The 16,859-nt window shown below is 34.5% G+C and overlaps 1 protein-coding gene across 1 annotated transcript; it reads left to right on the top strand.

The window, feature by feature from the left end:
• The first annotated feature begins 12,961 nt into the window (after positions 1–12,961).
• On the top strand, positions 12,962–15,470 carry LOC120278899 (UDP-glucose 6-dehydrogenase 5-like). Its single transcript, XM_039285645.1, has 2 exons — positions 12,962–13,048; positions 13,940–15,470. Exon 2 carries the CDS (start codon positions 13,946–13,948, stop codon positions 15,389–15,391), a length of 1,446 nt encoding a protein of 481 aa, XP_039141579.1. The 5' UTR covers positions 12,962–13,048; positions 13,940–13,945; the 3' UTR covers positions 15,392–15,470.
• The last annotated feature ends 1,389 nt before the right edge of the window (positions 15,471–16,859 follow it).

Here is a 16,859-nt window from a genome sequence, read left to right as displayed (position 1 = left end):
TGATGTGATTGAATTATTTGTCTATATACAAGGGAACATTGTAAAACTTGTTCACATGAGAGGAAGTGAAGATGAGAGTTTTGTGAAGCTCTTGGTGGTCTACCTAATGGGTACCATATTGTTTCCTTATACCTCTTGCTTAAGCCCGACTCTGGCTGTCTATGCTGATGAATTGGCTTCATTGCGCCAATATGCATGGGCACGAGCAACATGTAAACTCTGCAATAAGTGGTTTACCTTAAAAAAAAAAAAAGTAAAATTATGTTATATTAGGTGAAAGGGAAATATAACGAAATGGATAGCTGATTTAATAGTGAAAAAGCTCTATAGTATTTTTGTTCATTCTTTACTTGTTTAAATTAACAACTAAATAATTCATTAAAAGTGAATTAAATCATAATTACAATTATAAATGCATAAATCAAAATTATATATAATTAAATCCATAATTAAATTTTAGTTGTTAAATAGTTTTTAAATATTTAAATTCATACTCTAAAGCTGGGGTTTGTAATAATCTAAATAGAATGAACCACTTATTGTAGAAGTTTTTCACTTACTACACCAGCTATCCATGTATAATATTAAGTTTGCGGTTAATAACATGTTTTACATTTTTTCTTTTTATATATAAAACCACTTATTATAGAGCTTTTCACCTATTATGTTATCTCTTATATTAGGTTTTCACTTAATATAACATGTTTTTACTTATTATTATTGTTTTTTTTATAGTAAACCACTTATTATAGAGTGTTTTCACTTATTAAGATAAACACATATTCATTTTTTTATAATGCTAATAGTCAATATTAATGTTTTTTTAAAAAAATTATTTTAATACATAATTGTTTATCTTAAAATATATAACCACATAAAAATTATATGTAACAAATTGATTTATATATGATAACAAGTTGATTGACATTGGCATCTATTTAAAATTGTATGTACCAAAACTTTAAAAGCAAATTATAATTTCAAAAATATTTATAAATAAAAAAATATTGATAAGTTCAAATTTTGATATAAAAATATTGTTGAAATAGAAACTTTAATTAATTGTAGATTATTAGAGGATTGTATTGCAACAACATAAAAAAAATAAGAATATCATCATCATCCTCCCCATCATTGCTGGAACTATGTATGTAGACTTGGCATCATCCTCCTCATCCTTCTCCTAATCATCATCATCATCCTCCTTGTCATTGCTGGAACTTGGTTATCTGAAGAAGAAGTAAAACAACGCATCAAGTCCCTTAAATATTTCAAATATCCCCATCATTAACAATCATTACTGATCTTCAACCCAAACTAGAAGGTTATGATCTTTTTTTGATAATTTGGATGTAGAAACTCCAGTACGGATGTTTATCATGATGATGATCATGAAGAAGAAGAAGAAGAAGATTTTAGTGCCAATATTGAGGACATCATTCTTCTTAATATCTGGGCACCTGGGTTTGACACCCCTTGCTGCTCTGGGGACATCATCCATTAGAAACTTATGGACAACCTGCACCCATGCATATTGGCTCAAGTAGTTGACTGATGCTACTTCATTGTCAGATCTCAGAAGCGCTCACTACAGAGAAATATTTGGAGTGATTATCCCTTGAGAGGTTTGAGGTGCAAACCTATTGTGTGTCAAAGGTCCATCACATCCTCTTCATCCTGTGTTAAGTGCAATAACACACCCTCGGACATAGCCAGCATTCTTCTCCATATTTGAGAACCCAGCTTTTTTTTGTGTGTGTGTGTTGGGGGGGGAGCTCATAGAGCTATTTTACTAAAATAAAAATAAAAGTTTACAAAATGTTAAGAGGTACAGTTAAAGAAAAACAAAAAACCAACAAAAACTAAAAAGATAAACCTGCATCATCAAAGATCTTCATCAACCAGTGAGGAAGATCAAGGGCAAAGTGAAAAATGACAGCTGATGAGTAGGACGGCCATAATTAGCAAATTTCAAGACAACATTCAACCATGCACGAGGAACAACGCAGACACGAGGAGATCCAACCGAGCTGAGGAGATGATTGATGTTGATGATCCAATGCCGAAATCTCCAGGAACAGACATGATTGAGAGAAGATAGCAGGTCCACAATGCTGGAATTGGAGATGAAAATATTCTGAACCTGATAGGAATGCTCAAGAACTTGTTGAAGAGCAAGATTGAGGATACAAAAATCCGCAGCAAGCTGGGAATCTGCAGTATCAAGGAAACTATCTGCAAGGGAAATTTTGGAATTAGAGTGTGCTAAAGAAGGCACTACGACAAACCTGAGTAGAGTCGTTCCAAGCTGAGGCTGCAAACAAAAGAGGACCATCAAGCTTACAGAAATTGTTAATTAATATCTTCATGCATACAGAATTACCAACATAATTCATAACATTAGCTTGGGAGATAGCCCTGTGAGTAATATGAACAAAGTTATACATAATATGTCTGAAGATGGCATCGCATCTAGCCTTCCAAACATACCAAGCAGTCAGAGCAATAAGAGCCTTACACCCGGAAGGCAGATGCGAATGAGAAAGCCAGCCTCCAGAAATAAACCCATCCGAAAAGGAAATATGTTTGGAAATAAGCATAGAAATATGATTCCAGAGGCCTTGAACTTTACAGCATTGAGAGAATTAGGGGTGAGCAAAACCGGGTACCCGACCCTGTTTTTAAAACCGGATCGGGTACCCAGTTTTTCGGATCGGCAAAAGCTTGACCCGTATCCAACCCGGTTTAAACCGGATACTAAAAATCGGTTACCCGGTTTAAACCGGATCGGATATCGGATATCCGGATCCAAATTAAGTTTCATCTACTCCATGGATTTTTTTTTTTATATAACAACATCAACATTCATAAAAAAAAACAAATATGAGAAACTTGTAACTTATAAAGAGGATTAAAACCTTACATTATTCTCCCCACAAAAAAATTCAAAAAAATAATAAAGAGTTTCACCGATCTTAGACATAAAGATTTGAAATTTTTTTCCTTTTACTTTTAACCCTATAAGAGTTTAAATTTATTAATATGTATATATATATATATATATAATAATGTAACTATATAAGTAACTCTTTAAGTATTTAAACAAGGGATTTTAATTTTTTTTTTCTACTTACGTCCTTGTAAAATTTTAAATTTATTAATATATATATATAATAAATTTAAATTTTATATGGTCTAAAAAAAGTAAAAAAAGAAAAAAATATCTTAGAGGGTTTAAATGAGGGATTTGGAAAAATTTAAACTAAAGGGGTTTTAAATGAGGGATTTGGATTTTTCTTTTTTTACTTTTTTTAAACCATATAAAAATTTAAATTTATTATATCTAATTATATATCTATATCTAATTATATATATATATATATATATAAATGAATATATTAAAAACCGGATCGGATTCGGATACCGGGTTTTTAATTTCTCCCGACCAGTATCCGATCCGGTTTTCACCTTAAAAATTCGGACCGGGTACCCGACCCTCTTTTTCGGTTCGGGTACCCAAAAAATTCGGGTAAAAAAACCGGATCGGATCATCGGATCCGGATTTTTTTGCTCACCCCTAGAGAGAATAGGTGCTCAGAGGATTCATAAGTGAGATTGCAAAAGATACACATTCTTCTGGGACCCAAGTTAATAGAATACAGAAACTCAGCAATAGTACTTTTCCCATGGAATAAAAGCCACAGAAAGTGCTTGACCCTAGGCATAATCTTGACGTGCCACAATTTCCTCCACCCATCCCAACTGGAAACATTGTGAATGTTTATATTTAGGAAGTGATACACATTCGAAGCAATTTTCTGAGACCGACCGGCCAGAAGGAGCCCAGACCCACTGATTATGACTAAGAAAATCAATGTGCCCTAGTCTAGCCCTAATCTCACAAGCATGAGACCCAAACAAATTAACAAGGCTATTAAAGTTCCAGTCATTATCAGAGCAGAAATCTGAACAGGTCATAGATTCCAAATTAAGATGCATATTAATAAAAGTAGGGTTGAAAGCATGCAGAATCTCAAAACACCAAGAGTCATATAACAATGAAGTACATGCAGGATTCACAGTTTTAATCTAACAAAAAGGCTTTATAATTGCAGCAGTATGACAAAGCCCCTTAAAAAACCAGGAACAATTTGCAGGCACACAATCTCTCCAATGATTAAAGCAGCCATATTTAAGTTGCACAATATTAACCCAAATAACATCAATAGAGTTCAAAAGATTAAACACATGCTTAGCTTTAAGAGAATGCTTGGCAATGAGAAGGTTTTGAAAAGCAAGACCCACCTCAGACTTAGGTTCAGTAATTTGACTTCAAGAGACTGCGTGGATACCCTTTCCATTGCCGCCCTTATGCCCAAAGAAATGCCTAACAACCTTGGAAATCATCTTGATAATAGAATCATGAATGGGTAAAATAGAAAGATAATAAGTTGGAATAGCAAGGAGAGATGAATTAATGAGTGTGGTTTTAGCTGCCAGAGAGAGTTTAGAGTGCTTCCACCTAGAGATTGTACAGGAGATCCTGTCAACCATAGGCTTAAAACAAGAAACATTGAGCTTTTTAGGCGAAAGCAGAACTCCAAGATAATTCAGGGTAAAAGAGGCAATGTCAAAATTAAGGATAGATTTAATGCTCTTGGCCACTCTATAGTTAAACCAAGAAGGAAGATAAATAGCAGACTTGGTAACATTAGCCTTTTGACCCGTCAAATTGGCATAGATATCAAGACATAACTTGATTGACTCACCATAGGTTTGCATTGTTTACAATACTAGAGCGCTTCTTAGTTAATTGCCTTTCATCCAGACCCTCGTATGAGAGGAAGGCATGCCGGCTAACTACATATTTCAAGAAGGCATCACCAAGCACCTCAAACATCTCAAGGTAGAAGCACTCCAAACATTTCTCTATTGTGAGCACTTCTAGGATCGGACAATGAAGTAGCGTCAGTCAACTACTTATCCCTACTCTCAACCTTGACATCCCATCAATTAACCCTAGAAGGTTACAATAAATGCTCTTGAAAAGCTAAACAATTCCATAACGACCCATAAGATTGACATCAACATAGAGTGGAGAGGATGCAGACGGTGGCAAAAGGGGGCATGCCGGTGTGGGGATGATGTAGATGGCGGCGGAGATGGGACCAATTTTCAAGCGGGGATGAATAGATATAATCACAATAGACCACTAGATCATTTGCTATATATTTATTTATTTTGAATAGAATTTAAAGAGGTGATTCATTTGTTAATGAATATTGAATTGAACTCATTTAAAATTAAAAAAATTAAAATGAATTAAAAAAATTACTACTAAACATAAAGAACCTTTTTTTCCTCTAAAAGAAAACATCCGATAAATCAACAAGAACCCCAAGATTCAACTAAGATGCCTGAAATGTAAAAGAACAAACTTTCATCCAAAAACAACCAATCAAAAGAAAAGGAATGAGTTTGACTCCCATTCATGAAAAAAAATCTACTAAACATCACAGCCTCTGCCAATGCCACTAAAGAAACCAGCTTTTTTACTCTAAAACCACAAACCAAGAATCAGGAACTCAAAAAGAAAAGAAAAAGAAATGAAAAAAGTGAGGAAGTCAACCTGCAGTGCTAGGAAACCCGAACAGATCCAGGGAGCAGGAGTGGTGTTGTAGGTTTGGATGTGGAGAGCGAGGGTGTAGAACAGTTAAGGCAGGGGATGAAGATGGAAGCCATGGGGGGATTGAGGAGCGAGAGAGAGAGAGAGAGATTGAAGGGAAGAAGGGGGATGGGGAGCTATAAAATGGGAAGAAAGGGCGGAGGAAACGAAGTGCGGCGATGGATGAAATCTAAGCCCTCTGTTTGATTTGACCAAAGCACTTTCCATCATTGAAGAACATGAACACATCATTTATATCATTGTAGCTCAATTTCTCATAGGGAAGACATGGTTCTGGATGTGCATATTATTATTGGCAAAATGTGAGGTGTACTGGGTGCAACTATGGAAAAGAAAATATACAAAAATTCAAGAATTTGTAACAAGCATAATGAGCAAAATAGAGATGAAAGTTAGGTTCAATGAAGCAGTCGTTTATCTATTTTTATTAAATAATAATAATCATAATAAAATGGAGGTGAAATTTTGGGTTGAAACAATGGTAAAAAGTTAGAGCAGATGAAGAAGCTAACACAGAGGAGAAATGTGCAGCATCTGAACCAGTTGTAGTCTGGGAGCTTGGCAGCGATCACAACATCCTGTAGAGAAATTGAAAATATAAGATGCCGAGGGATGCAAGCATAAACTCCTATTCATGCACTTTTCCAACATTGGACGATTATTATATGTACCTGATCAAAGATGAAGCAGTTTGTTAAAAGCTTGCTAGTACCCATGTCAACTGCACCACCAATCGTAGCCAAGAGCTCAGGAAGAGGCATTTTGTGACAGTAGGTAATTAGTAGTTGCATGCAAAAAATGAATTATAATGTATTATAAATGAAATTAGTATTGTTTCTCGTACTGTTTATACACTGTTTACCCGGAATTCTTATATTATTTATGTACTGTACATACACTGTACATCCGGACTCTATTTATAAAAAAAAGGACGATAGTCGCCTATTATTCAAAAAAAAAAAAAAATCTTATTCCTAACAATCTTTCAGCGCCTATGTGCAGCTAAGAATAAACATAATTTTAGTGCTACACAAATCGAGTCATCAAGTGCATCTGAGTTAAGGGAAATGAAGAACATTTTTGAATAAAGTGGATAAACCACTGATTTATTAAAAAGAAGAGAACAAAGGAGTACAACAGAGAGGAGGAAACAGTGAACAATAAAAGACAATGGAGAACATTTTCATGGAAGATCATGTTAATTGGCTTGTGAAATTAATGAAAAAAAAAAGACCTCACAAACAATGGCATGTGCATGTGGAGAATTGTGAGTGATAGATAGATAGATAGCATATAGAATGGCGACTGTTGGTGTGGACCCCGCCCAAAGCTTGATTAGTTTTTTTAAAAAAAAAGCATTGTTTCCCCCACTTATTCCCTATCCTTTTGTCAAGTTGCTCTCAAATCTAGTGATAATGATGTGGACCCCGCCCATGCATTAAACCTTGCTTAGGATGCTAATCATTTGTTTTCTTTTTCCCTTAATCCTTCTTCTCCTTGTCATCTTGCTGTTAAAATTTTGTTAGAATGAGGAATTCCCGGAGGATTTTTTTGGGTTCCATCACATCCATGTTTTGCTATCAAACCAAGTTTCAACCTCCTTGCCTCCTTCCTCCCTCCCTTGTTTTCTTCATCTCCTTGGTTTCCATTACTTCTCCACTTAGAGCTTCAAAGGTGAGGAGCATTATGGAGCACTGTAGCGAACGGTGATCAAGCCGGAGAGGAGATCGTCATTGCCAACTTGTCACCAAACCTAGAGGTATAGTTATTGATGATTGTCCACCTCGATCAAAAGCTTAACCTCCCATTCATAGCATGTTTGTATGCCAAGATGAAAACTTGTTTGTCTATATGCTTATGTTTGCTTCAAGATTTTTACCCCTTTTGAAGGAATATATATATAGGCATATATTTGCATGAAACCTACAACCTGTTAATGTTTTTTTCTCTCTTAGTTTGGTTCTACAACTTTTGTTGTTGGTGGAGTGATTTTGTAAAGTTGATAGCATTATTGTGTTAATGTGTCTAAAGACTAGAGCTTGGTTGTGAATCTGCGAAAATGTTTTTTTGGTGTTAATGGTTTGCATATTTATTTGTTTTTATTAGTCAAGGCATTGTAAGAGAATGAGGGAAGTTTTGTAGTGGAATGTGTTTAGAATTGGATGGTGGAGTTGTTCTCATCAAGTTAAAAATATTAGTTCAAGGCAAATGTCAAATGAGTGGAGGTTAAGCATTGGATCACTTTAAATTTAATCATGTTAATTATTTAAGCTTTTAGGGTGTGTTTTAAATTCCTGCATGAGTGCATGCAAGACAATTATTGTCATTTATTTTATTTTATTTTATTTTATTTTTATTTTTATTTTTGGTTGCTCTCTAGAAAATGCTTAGGGTAATACTTGATGAGTGTTTAAACTTGCGATTAGAGTCATTTTGTTTTAACTATGGTAAATCATTGGATTTTTAGGATCGTTTTTAGGGAGTGGTCTTGGATCTCATTTTTGGGCTTAAGCTAATATCGGTAAGTAATCTACCGAGTAACTCCGTATTTTTCAGTATTTGAGAAATTATTTTATTCCGTAAAAATAATTATCTAGTATTTTTTATTTTATTTTGAATATCTATTATTTTTGTTAATATTGAAAATTATTTATCTCGAATATGTATTTTTGAGGTATTTTTCTTTAATTAATTATTTCTATTTAGTTGTTGACTTGGTAAATCTAAATTGGTGTAATGTTAATTAAATAATTGCTATTCTTTTTAACTTGGTTATTAATTTATTATTTATACTAAGTGTGTGGTTACATTCAAACGATTACTTCGACATTTATAAAATTCGTTTGTTTGTAGCCATGGGTTAATGATTATGCTATCATTTGGATTGACTTAGTTAATTCCTTTATTTATTTAGTTATTTAATCATTTAATTTAGTTTTGAAGGAGCTGGTGTTTTGAATAATTTTAAATACTTCATGTGCTTAAATTTTTTTTATTTCATTTATGCTTATTGATTTATTTTTCCCTAAAGTGAGATTTTTGATATTTATTAGTATTTCGAATATACATGAACTTGAGAAATTTTTAGAAATTTCTCGAACTTGTACTCTGCAAATATTTTGTATCTCGAATATTTTTGGTCTCCAAATGAACGATATGCAACCACTGCGGTGGGGGTTAAACCCTGACCTTGTCGACAAGTAATTTTGGGAAAATGAGACTGTAGTTTCGCACCGTGTCCGTTCGGTGAAATAATCAACGGCCACCGGTATTCGGGTCTCCGGGTCACCGAGGGTAAATAAATGATATCTCATTATTTTGGCTCGGATCCATCACCGAGGATAAACAAATGACCTTTGGCACTTACGATTGAATTTGGAGACATACTCTTGAATTTGTTATTTTTGGGTTTGCCCTTTTGATTTTTGAATTTCTGCAAAAAAACACAAATATTCAGTCCCTGCCTTTGAAATTTTTCCGTATTTTTTTGATATCGTATTTTCGGGTTTTTAAATTCCGGTAAATCATATTTGTAAATATTCTTTATTATAATATTTCACTTTGTATTTTGTTTTGTTTAAATTATGTTTTGAAGACCTATGCTCATTTCTGGCGAATAATTATTCGCAGTTCAGAAACCTGGTATTCTTTTGATTTTAGTTATCTTGAATATCGTTACTACTTAAGAACTATACCTCTGTTGAACCATTTATTTTGTATTTGTTTAAACTATGTTTAAACTTTGAATTATTCTTAATATCTGAAATCGAGATTTGTAAAGCCTGTTGTTTTAAAACAATTTCTGGATTACTTACTGGGCTAGTGATGTGGGCCCCACACATTTTTTTTTTAATTTATTTCATTTAATTGTTTTGCATGTAAAAGGGTCATTACGGAAGAGGAAAAGAAACTTTCCTTTTTTATTAATTTTTTTTTTCTCTTAATTCTTATATCTTATTAGGTTTTCAAACCCTAGCCGCCACCTTTTGTTTCTTCCGATATAGTCTCTCGTTTGAACCAAGAAAGAGGGAGAGATCTTGCCTCTTTCCTTTTCTCTTTTTCTTTTTGGTGTGTGGTGCCGGCGGCGAGGACGGAGATAGACCTCTTCGTCAAGGTTGTGTGGTTATCGTTGGGAGGTAAGCGTGCTCTTCCTAGATCTAGGGCTTCCTAGATCTAGGGTTAAGTGGTGTAATTTATCTCCTAGATCTTGTTGTGGTATGTTAATGTTTATTTATGGATTAAGTGGTGAAATTCTTTTTATCTCCTAGATCTTGTCGTGGCATTACTACATATTCTTGTTTAGGGTTATGATATACGTTTAGTGGTTTGATTATTGTAGGATAAAACCGGCCATTACACAGTGGTTTTTCTACATTGATTTGAGTGCTTCTTGTTGCCTTCATTCATGCACAAATTCTTTATGTTTAAAAAAAAACATTATTATTATTATTTTTGGGGAAAAATCAGAATTTTTTTTCAAATTTTGTTTTTCATTTGAATGTGGATTTGCAATTAGTGTGCTGGCGTCACTAAGCACACACACATAATATATATATATATATAAATTAAATTGATAGGTTATAATGGCTTCATGATCTGTGTAGAGTTGTCCAAATCTTTATATATTGATAATATATATATTCTTTTTATTATAATGAAGCATAGTTTTGTAATTTTTGTAATTATTATTTTATTAGTTATTAGAGTTCAGATGCTCATGAATTTTAATGATGATAATGTCATTAATTTTGTTTTTTTCTAATTATTAGAAACTATTCATGTATGGTATTGGGTTGTTGGATGTTTAAGTGTTATGATAGTTAGTGTAGGAATTTGATCTACTGTATATCCTTGTGTATTTTTAGTATGTTTAGCATCTTAATACCTTTGGGATATGCTCTCAATTATAGGGTATTTTGTGGAAGCCTAATTTCGTGGCGCTTATAGTTTTGATGTTAGCTAGTCAGGTAAGTAAACCACCTATAAATATTAATATATGATGTATTTGTGACACTTGTTAAATTGTTTTTGTTAAATTATTTCTTCTATTATTTGGTCACTTGGCTATCTTATTAGTAAATTATTATTTTTTTTCTAACATTGATTTCAGACTTATTTTTGTTTAATTCTCAGTATTATTCTATTTTTTTTGAATTTGTTTAAAAATGTGAAAAAAAAATCCTGGATTATTTGATGATTCAGTATTGGGTAAATTTCTATATATTATGTTTCAGTAGGTTATTTCTTTTGAATTCCAAGTTATTTGTATGTATATAGGTGTGTGTATATATATATATTAACTTTGGCTATTTATTTATTGTTTTGTTAAGTGTGTTATTGTTGATATAATTGGTTTAATTTTTGTAAGAAAAACGGGATCACCGGTATTTTGTGTGGACAATGATTTTGGACTCAACATATTTTGTTATAGAAATTCGTAGTCCCCAATTAATCGCGTAATAACCCTCGCCATCGGGGTTAAACACTGACCGTGTCGACACGTACTTCTGACATAGAAACTATAGTTTCGCACCGTTCCGTCGGTGAAGAATAACGGCTTCTGATATTCTGGCTCGGGTCACCGAGGGTAAACCTATGAGTTCTGAAATCCGACTCGGGTCACCGAGTTTAAATAAATGAGTTATGATATTTTGTTTTGGCATTAGTTGTTTGGGGGACATATATGCTTGTTATTTTGGTAAAGTAAATCTGTTATGATTTATTTCCGATTTCTAAATTTCACTTTGTTATTTTTTCCGCTTTGTTACATTTTGTATGTTTTTTTGAAATTATTGAACATTTTTGTGATCCCGATATTTTTAGTGGTTGCTTACTGGGCTCTCAAGCTCATAATCCTGTTGTTAATTTTTTTTTCAGGTTTTGAGGCCTTGTATGCCTACTTGGTTTCGGCTTTGTAGGTGTGCGGCCGTTTGTCAGCGCACTGGGCCTGGTGAGCCGGGTTCGGGGCGTGACAAGTGAGCTCATGGATTTGTTTTAAATCATTTTCAGATCAAGAGTGGTAGATCGTGGTGGATCTTGAAAGACTGCCTGTAGATGTTGCTTGTCCTGTGTAAAATTGTAGTCCTTGTCATTGTCTATCACTATGTCCTTGTATTTTGTATTTTGGACTTCTGTATCCCGATTTTGTGTACTTTGTAGAGTTTGTAATCCTGTAACGCAGTTGGGTTATTATAGTTTTACTTGTCCTGGATCAGATTTTGAGGCCTTGCAGGCCTATGGGGCTCACGCCTTGTGGGTCTGCGGCCGTTTGTCTGCGCACCGGTTCTGGTGAGCCGGGCGTGACAGTTGGCGTCAATCCAGACTCTGGTAGTTGGGGCGGCGAGAATTTATTTATTTATTTATTTTTTGCGTTACACCAATGTACAAAAGTATTTCCTTCTATAATAAAGTTTTTTTTTTAAAGGAAGGTTATTTATTTATTCAAATCAGTAAAATTAGTTCTTTCTATATAGTGTGTTTTAGTAAAATTGGAGATAGAGATTTTGGGGGCTTGCCAATAATCCGAGGGATGTCTACAGATGTTCTATTTAAAAATCGCCATACTTTTCTAGAATACAATGCTTTATATATATATATATATATATATATTGAGAGAGAGAGAGAGAGAGAGGCCCGCTAATTTAGGAACGTTTTTCTAGATTTCTCTAGATTTGAAATCTAAGAACCATTGGATGGTAATTTAACAACTATCGTACAGTAACCATAAAAACAGTAAAAACAAAAATCTACATTACTTATATAAATAAAAAACCGTTGAATAACAATCCAACGACTGTAATTAAAATGTCCATAAAAAACAGTAACATAGAGAACATAGATTATCATTTTCCATAAAAGCTTAACCAATCAGTTTCAAAAAAACACAATGACATTATTCTCACATTGTAACATGAGATTTTCAAAGTATTTGATATTCAAGCTTTATCGGTTTATGAGATGATAACAGTTATGGGTGTGAGTTTACGATAAAAAAATACTAAATTATTTTAATCAAATATAATTAGTTGAAACTAGTTTATATGACGTTAACATATACAACAACAATAATAATAATTAAAAAGATTGATGAATGTGTAATATTAAAATTTACTTGAACCTTTTGGGATTTCTTTATCTTTAACTGCTAATAGATATTATCTTATCTTTTATATTATCTTATCTTTTCATGTTAATTTCGTGGTTTATCCAATCTTTAAAAAAAAAGATATCCTTGCTTCAATCCATGTGTATATATATACACAAACCTTGACCATCACCTCATCCACCTCGATTTCGTAGTTCTTGTTATGAGCTTCTTTGCTTCAATTGGACAAGAAAGTAATTTGATTTGTTAGCAAGAAGGTGATTATCTAAATTCATAATCAGTTAAATTACTTCGTTTTCTTGTTTTGCTGTTTGATTTGTTTGAATTGATGCTATTCTTTTTTATAATATTACCGTGTTTGATCTTGTGTGTTGTTTGTTGGGTCTTGAGCTTAGGACTGAAGTTTGTGAGCATTTTTCAATTCAAAGTTGGAGTTTTTCATCTGGATATGTTCAATTGAATGAATGCTTTCAATTTTTATTTTTTTAATTTTATATTATTGTTGTTATTGGTTATTGTGTTTAGATTGGGATGTGATGCCTTGCAAGTGTTTGATAAATTCAGATGTAATGTAACTCTGGATTATGTTTGTTTGTGGATTTCTTTTATTTCTTGATCTTGGATTTGATGGATAAGCAAATCAATGGAGCTTTAAGCAATAAAGTTTTCTACTTTTTCTTGAGGATCTTGTTTTGAAGACAAGAGGTTTCTTGAAATTCATTATTATGTTGGTATTGTTCTTGTTTTCAAATCTAAGTTCTTGAAATGGTTGTCTTTGTATATTATGAAATTTTAGATCTTGCTTCTTTAATCTGTAGAAACTTAATTTGTTTTTCAGTTGGATTGTTTGTCTGACATTGTGTCCGTTGTAATTTTTCTTACTATATATCCAATATTGTTGTTTGCCACAGGTCTGAGTTTTATGAAATATCTCAAAATGCTTTTCTATGTGAATTTTAGATCCTACTCCTTGAAACTGTGCATGTTTAGTTTGCTCTTCACTTTGATTGTTTTTGTATTGTTTGACAAAGAAGAATGGTGAAGATCTTCTGATTTACACGAAAGATCTCAAAATGGCTGTCTTTGTGAATTATGAAACTTGAGCTCCTGCTTCTTAGAAATTTGATTGTTCTTGGGTTGTTTGACAGTGAAAAATGGTGAAGAAGATCTGTTGCATTGGAGCTGGCTATGTGGGTGGCCCTACCATGGCTGTGATTGCACTCAAATGTCCGAGCATCGAAGTTGTGGTTGTAGACATCTCAGTTGATCGCATCACTGCATGGAACAGTGACCTGCTTCCAATTTATGAGCCTGGGCTTGAAGATGTGGTAAAGAAGTGCAGAGGAGTCAATCTCTTCTTCAGTACTGACACTGAGAAGCACATCTCTGAAGCTGATATCATATTTGTCTCAGTGAACACTCCAACAAAGACCCGTGGCATTGGTGCAGGCAAGGCTGTTGATCTAACATACTGTGAGAGCGCTGCTCGTATGATTGCTGATGTTGCAAAGTCTGACAAAATTGTGGTTGAGAAATCCACTGTTCCGGTTAAAACTGCAGAAGCAATTGAGAAGATCTTATGGCACAATAGCAAAGGCATCAATTTTCAGGTACTATCAAACCCGGAGTTCCTTGCAGAAGGGACAGCCATCCAAGACCTTTTCTATCCAGACCGTGTGCTCATCGGCGGGCGGGAGACACCAGGGGGTCAGAAAGCTATAGAAACACTGAAAGAAGTGTACTCCAATTGGGTACCAGAAGACAGAATCATAACCACAAATCTATGGTCTGCAGAGCTATCTAAGCTTGCAGCAAATGCATTTCTGGCGCAGAGAATATCATCAGTGAATGCCATATCGGCATTGTGTGAAGCCACTGGAGCTGATGTCACAGAGGTGGCCTATGCTGTGGGGGAAGACACGAGGATCGGTCCCAAGTTCTTGAATGCCAGTGTTGGCTTCGGAGGGTCTTGTTTCCAGAAAGACATACTCAATCTGGTTTACCTTTGTGAGTGCAATGGCCTTCCAGAGGTAGCTCACTACTGGGAACAAGTTGTCAAGATCAATGACTACCAGAAGACAAGGTTTGTCAGCAGGGTTGTGGCATCAATGTTCAAAGCTGTTTCCGGCAAGAAGATTGCAATTCTTGGCTTTGCATTCAAGAAGGATACTGGAGACACAAGCGAGACTCCAGCCATCGATGTTTGCAAATGTCTATTACGTGACAAAGCTAAGATAAGCATCTACGATCCTCAGGCAACTGAAGACCAGATTCAGCGAGACCTTACAATGAACAAGTTCGACTGGGATCATCCGATACACCTTCAGCCACTGAGCCCTTCGGCAGTGAAGCAAATGACAGTCACCTGGGACGCGTATGAAGCCACCAAGGGAGCTCATGGAATCTGCATTCTTACTGAATGGGATGAATTCAAGCAACTTGATTACAAGAAGATTTATGACAATATGCAAAAGCCTGCATTTTTGTTTGATAGCCGGAATGTTGTTGACCCAGAGAAGCTCAGGGAAATTGGATTCATCGTCTACTCCATTGGTAAGCCTCTGGATGCTTGGCTCAAGCACACACCTGTAGTGGCTTAATTCTGAATACAATGTATTCAATTGAACTCCAAATGAGAAGTTTTCTGCTGAGTTTCATCAACATCTATAATTGAATGAGTGAGTGAATGAACTCAATTTAGATGAAGATTTCTTCTTAACTGGAATTTTTCTTCTTCTGATGTGCACTTCAGCATGTTTAAATTGAATCAATGTTTTTTCTTTAAAAGTTATTATGATCAGAATTGTTCCAGCTCAATCTGAACAATTGGTATGATCCATAAACAAAACTAAGAAATACCAATTAACAAGCCAGTAAACACCATCTTCCATGCGGTAATAAGAGTACGAAAATTCTCAAAAGAAGACCATCCTTTATCAATACTCTTGATGGTCATTTCCTTCAAAGCAAGAGCCCTCTTGATCTCTCCATAGGCAATCAACTGTTCCACTGTATCTCTAAACTCCTCCTTTGTAATCAAGCCATTCTCATCATGTTTCATCTTCAAGTTAGTCTTCCGAACATCACAAATGTAAATCTTATTCAAATGCTGATGAGCAAAGTAAGGCCAACATAGAAATGGCACACCATTGCTCACACCTTCCGTTGTTGTTCTTGGTGATGATGATGATGTGCTAGAGGTGATAAGAGTGAGAGATGTGATGTATATATACCCACACACACACACACACAACATTTCAATGCTGTGGCTATGAATGGAACAGAAGAATTTTTAAACAGTTCGCGCTTGCTCCTTTCCCTATTATTATCGTTTGCGTTAACCGATGTGGCTTTGTTATTAATAAACTATCATTAAAAAAAATCGAGAAAACATTAATAATATTAAAGGACATTGAACTTCATTGGATCCTGGGACAATGAACCTGGATCTAATAAAGCCTTTCCCCTCTTCTCTTCCAAATCCCCCTAACCCTACCAGTAATCCACCCCCAATTAACCCTGCTCCCCTCCCTCTTCGGGCAAACCCTCCCGTGCATCCATAATCTCCTCCCTCATCCTCTCCCGACACCGGCCACATCCCCACTGCACAACTAGCGCTCGACCTCGGCTGGTGCGAGTGCTTTGCTTGACTTTCGCCGGGTGTAGTGTAGTCTCAACAAGATTCACATCTTAAAGAGAAGACCTTAACCCAAGGAAGAAGACATTTGCAGGCTAAGTGATCATACAAGGAACTCGCTGGTTAATTGGTCTACTAGGATATGCGGGGAAGGAGAGCAATAATTTAAAAGGTCTGATTTTTGTTTCGATAATTGTTTGAATGATAATTTTGTAAATAATAATTGTTCAAATTTTGCTAAATTTTGTAAAATTGTACATGATTATTTTTAGGCTTTGTTGATGTGTATGTGACTTAAAAAAAGTTTAGTTAGAAATGATAATTGCTTCATTTTTATTCAAGTTCTAAATAGCGTTGTTTGCCAATAGTACAGTGGTGGAATGTTTTTTTACCCTTTTTGTTGATGTGTATGTTAATAAGTAAATTTTGGT

This window comes from Dioscorea cayenensis, chromosome 16 (assembly GCF_009730915.1).
Source record: "Dioscorea cayenensis subsp. rotundata cultivar TDr96_F1 chromosome 16, TDr96_F1_v2_PseudoChromosome.rev07_lg8_w22 25.fasta, whole genome shotgun sequence".
NCBI classification, from domain to species: domain Eukaryota; kingdom Viridiplantae; phylum Streptophyta; class Magnoliopsida; order Dioscoreales; family Dioscoreaceae; genus Dioscorea; species Dioscorea cayenensis.
This window is presented reverse-complemented; position numbering and strand designations above follow the sequence as displayed.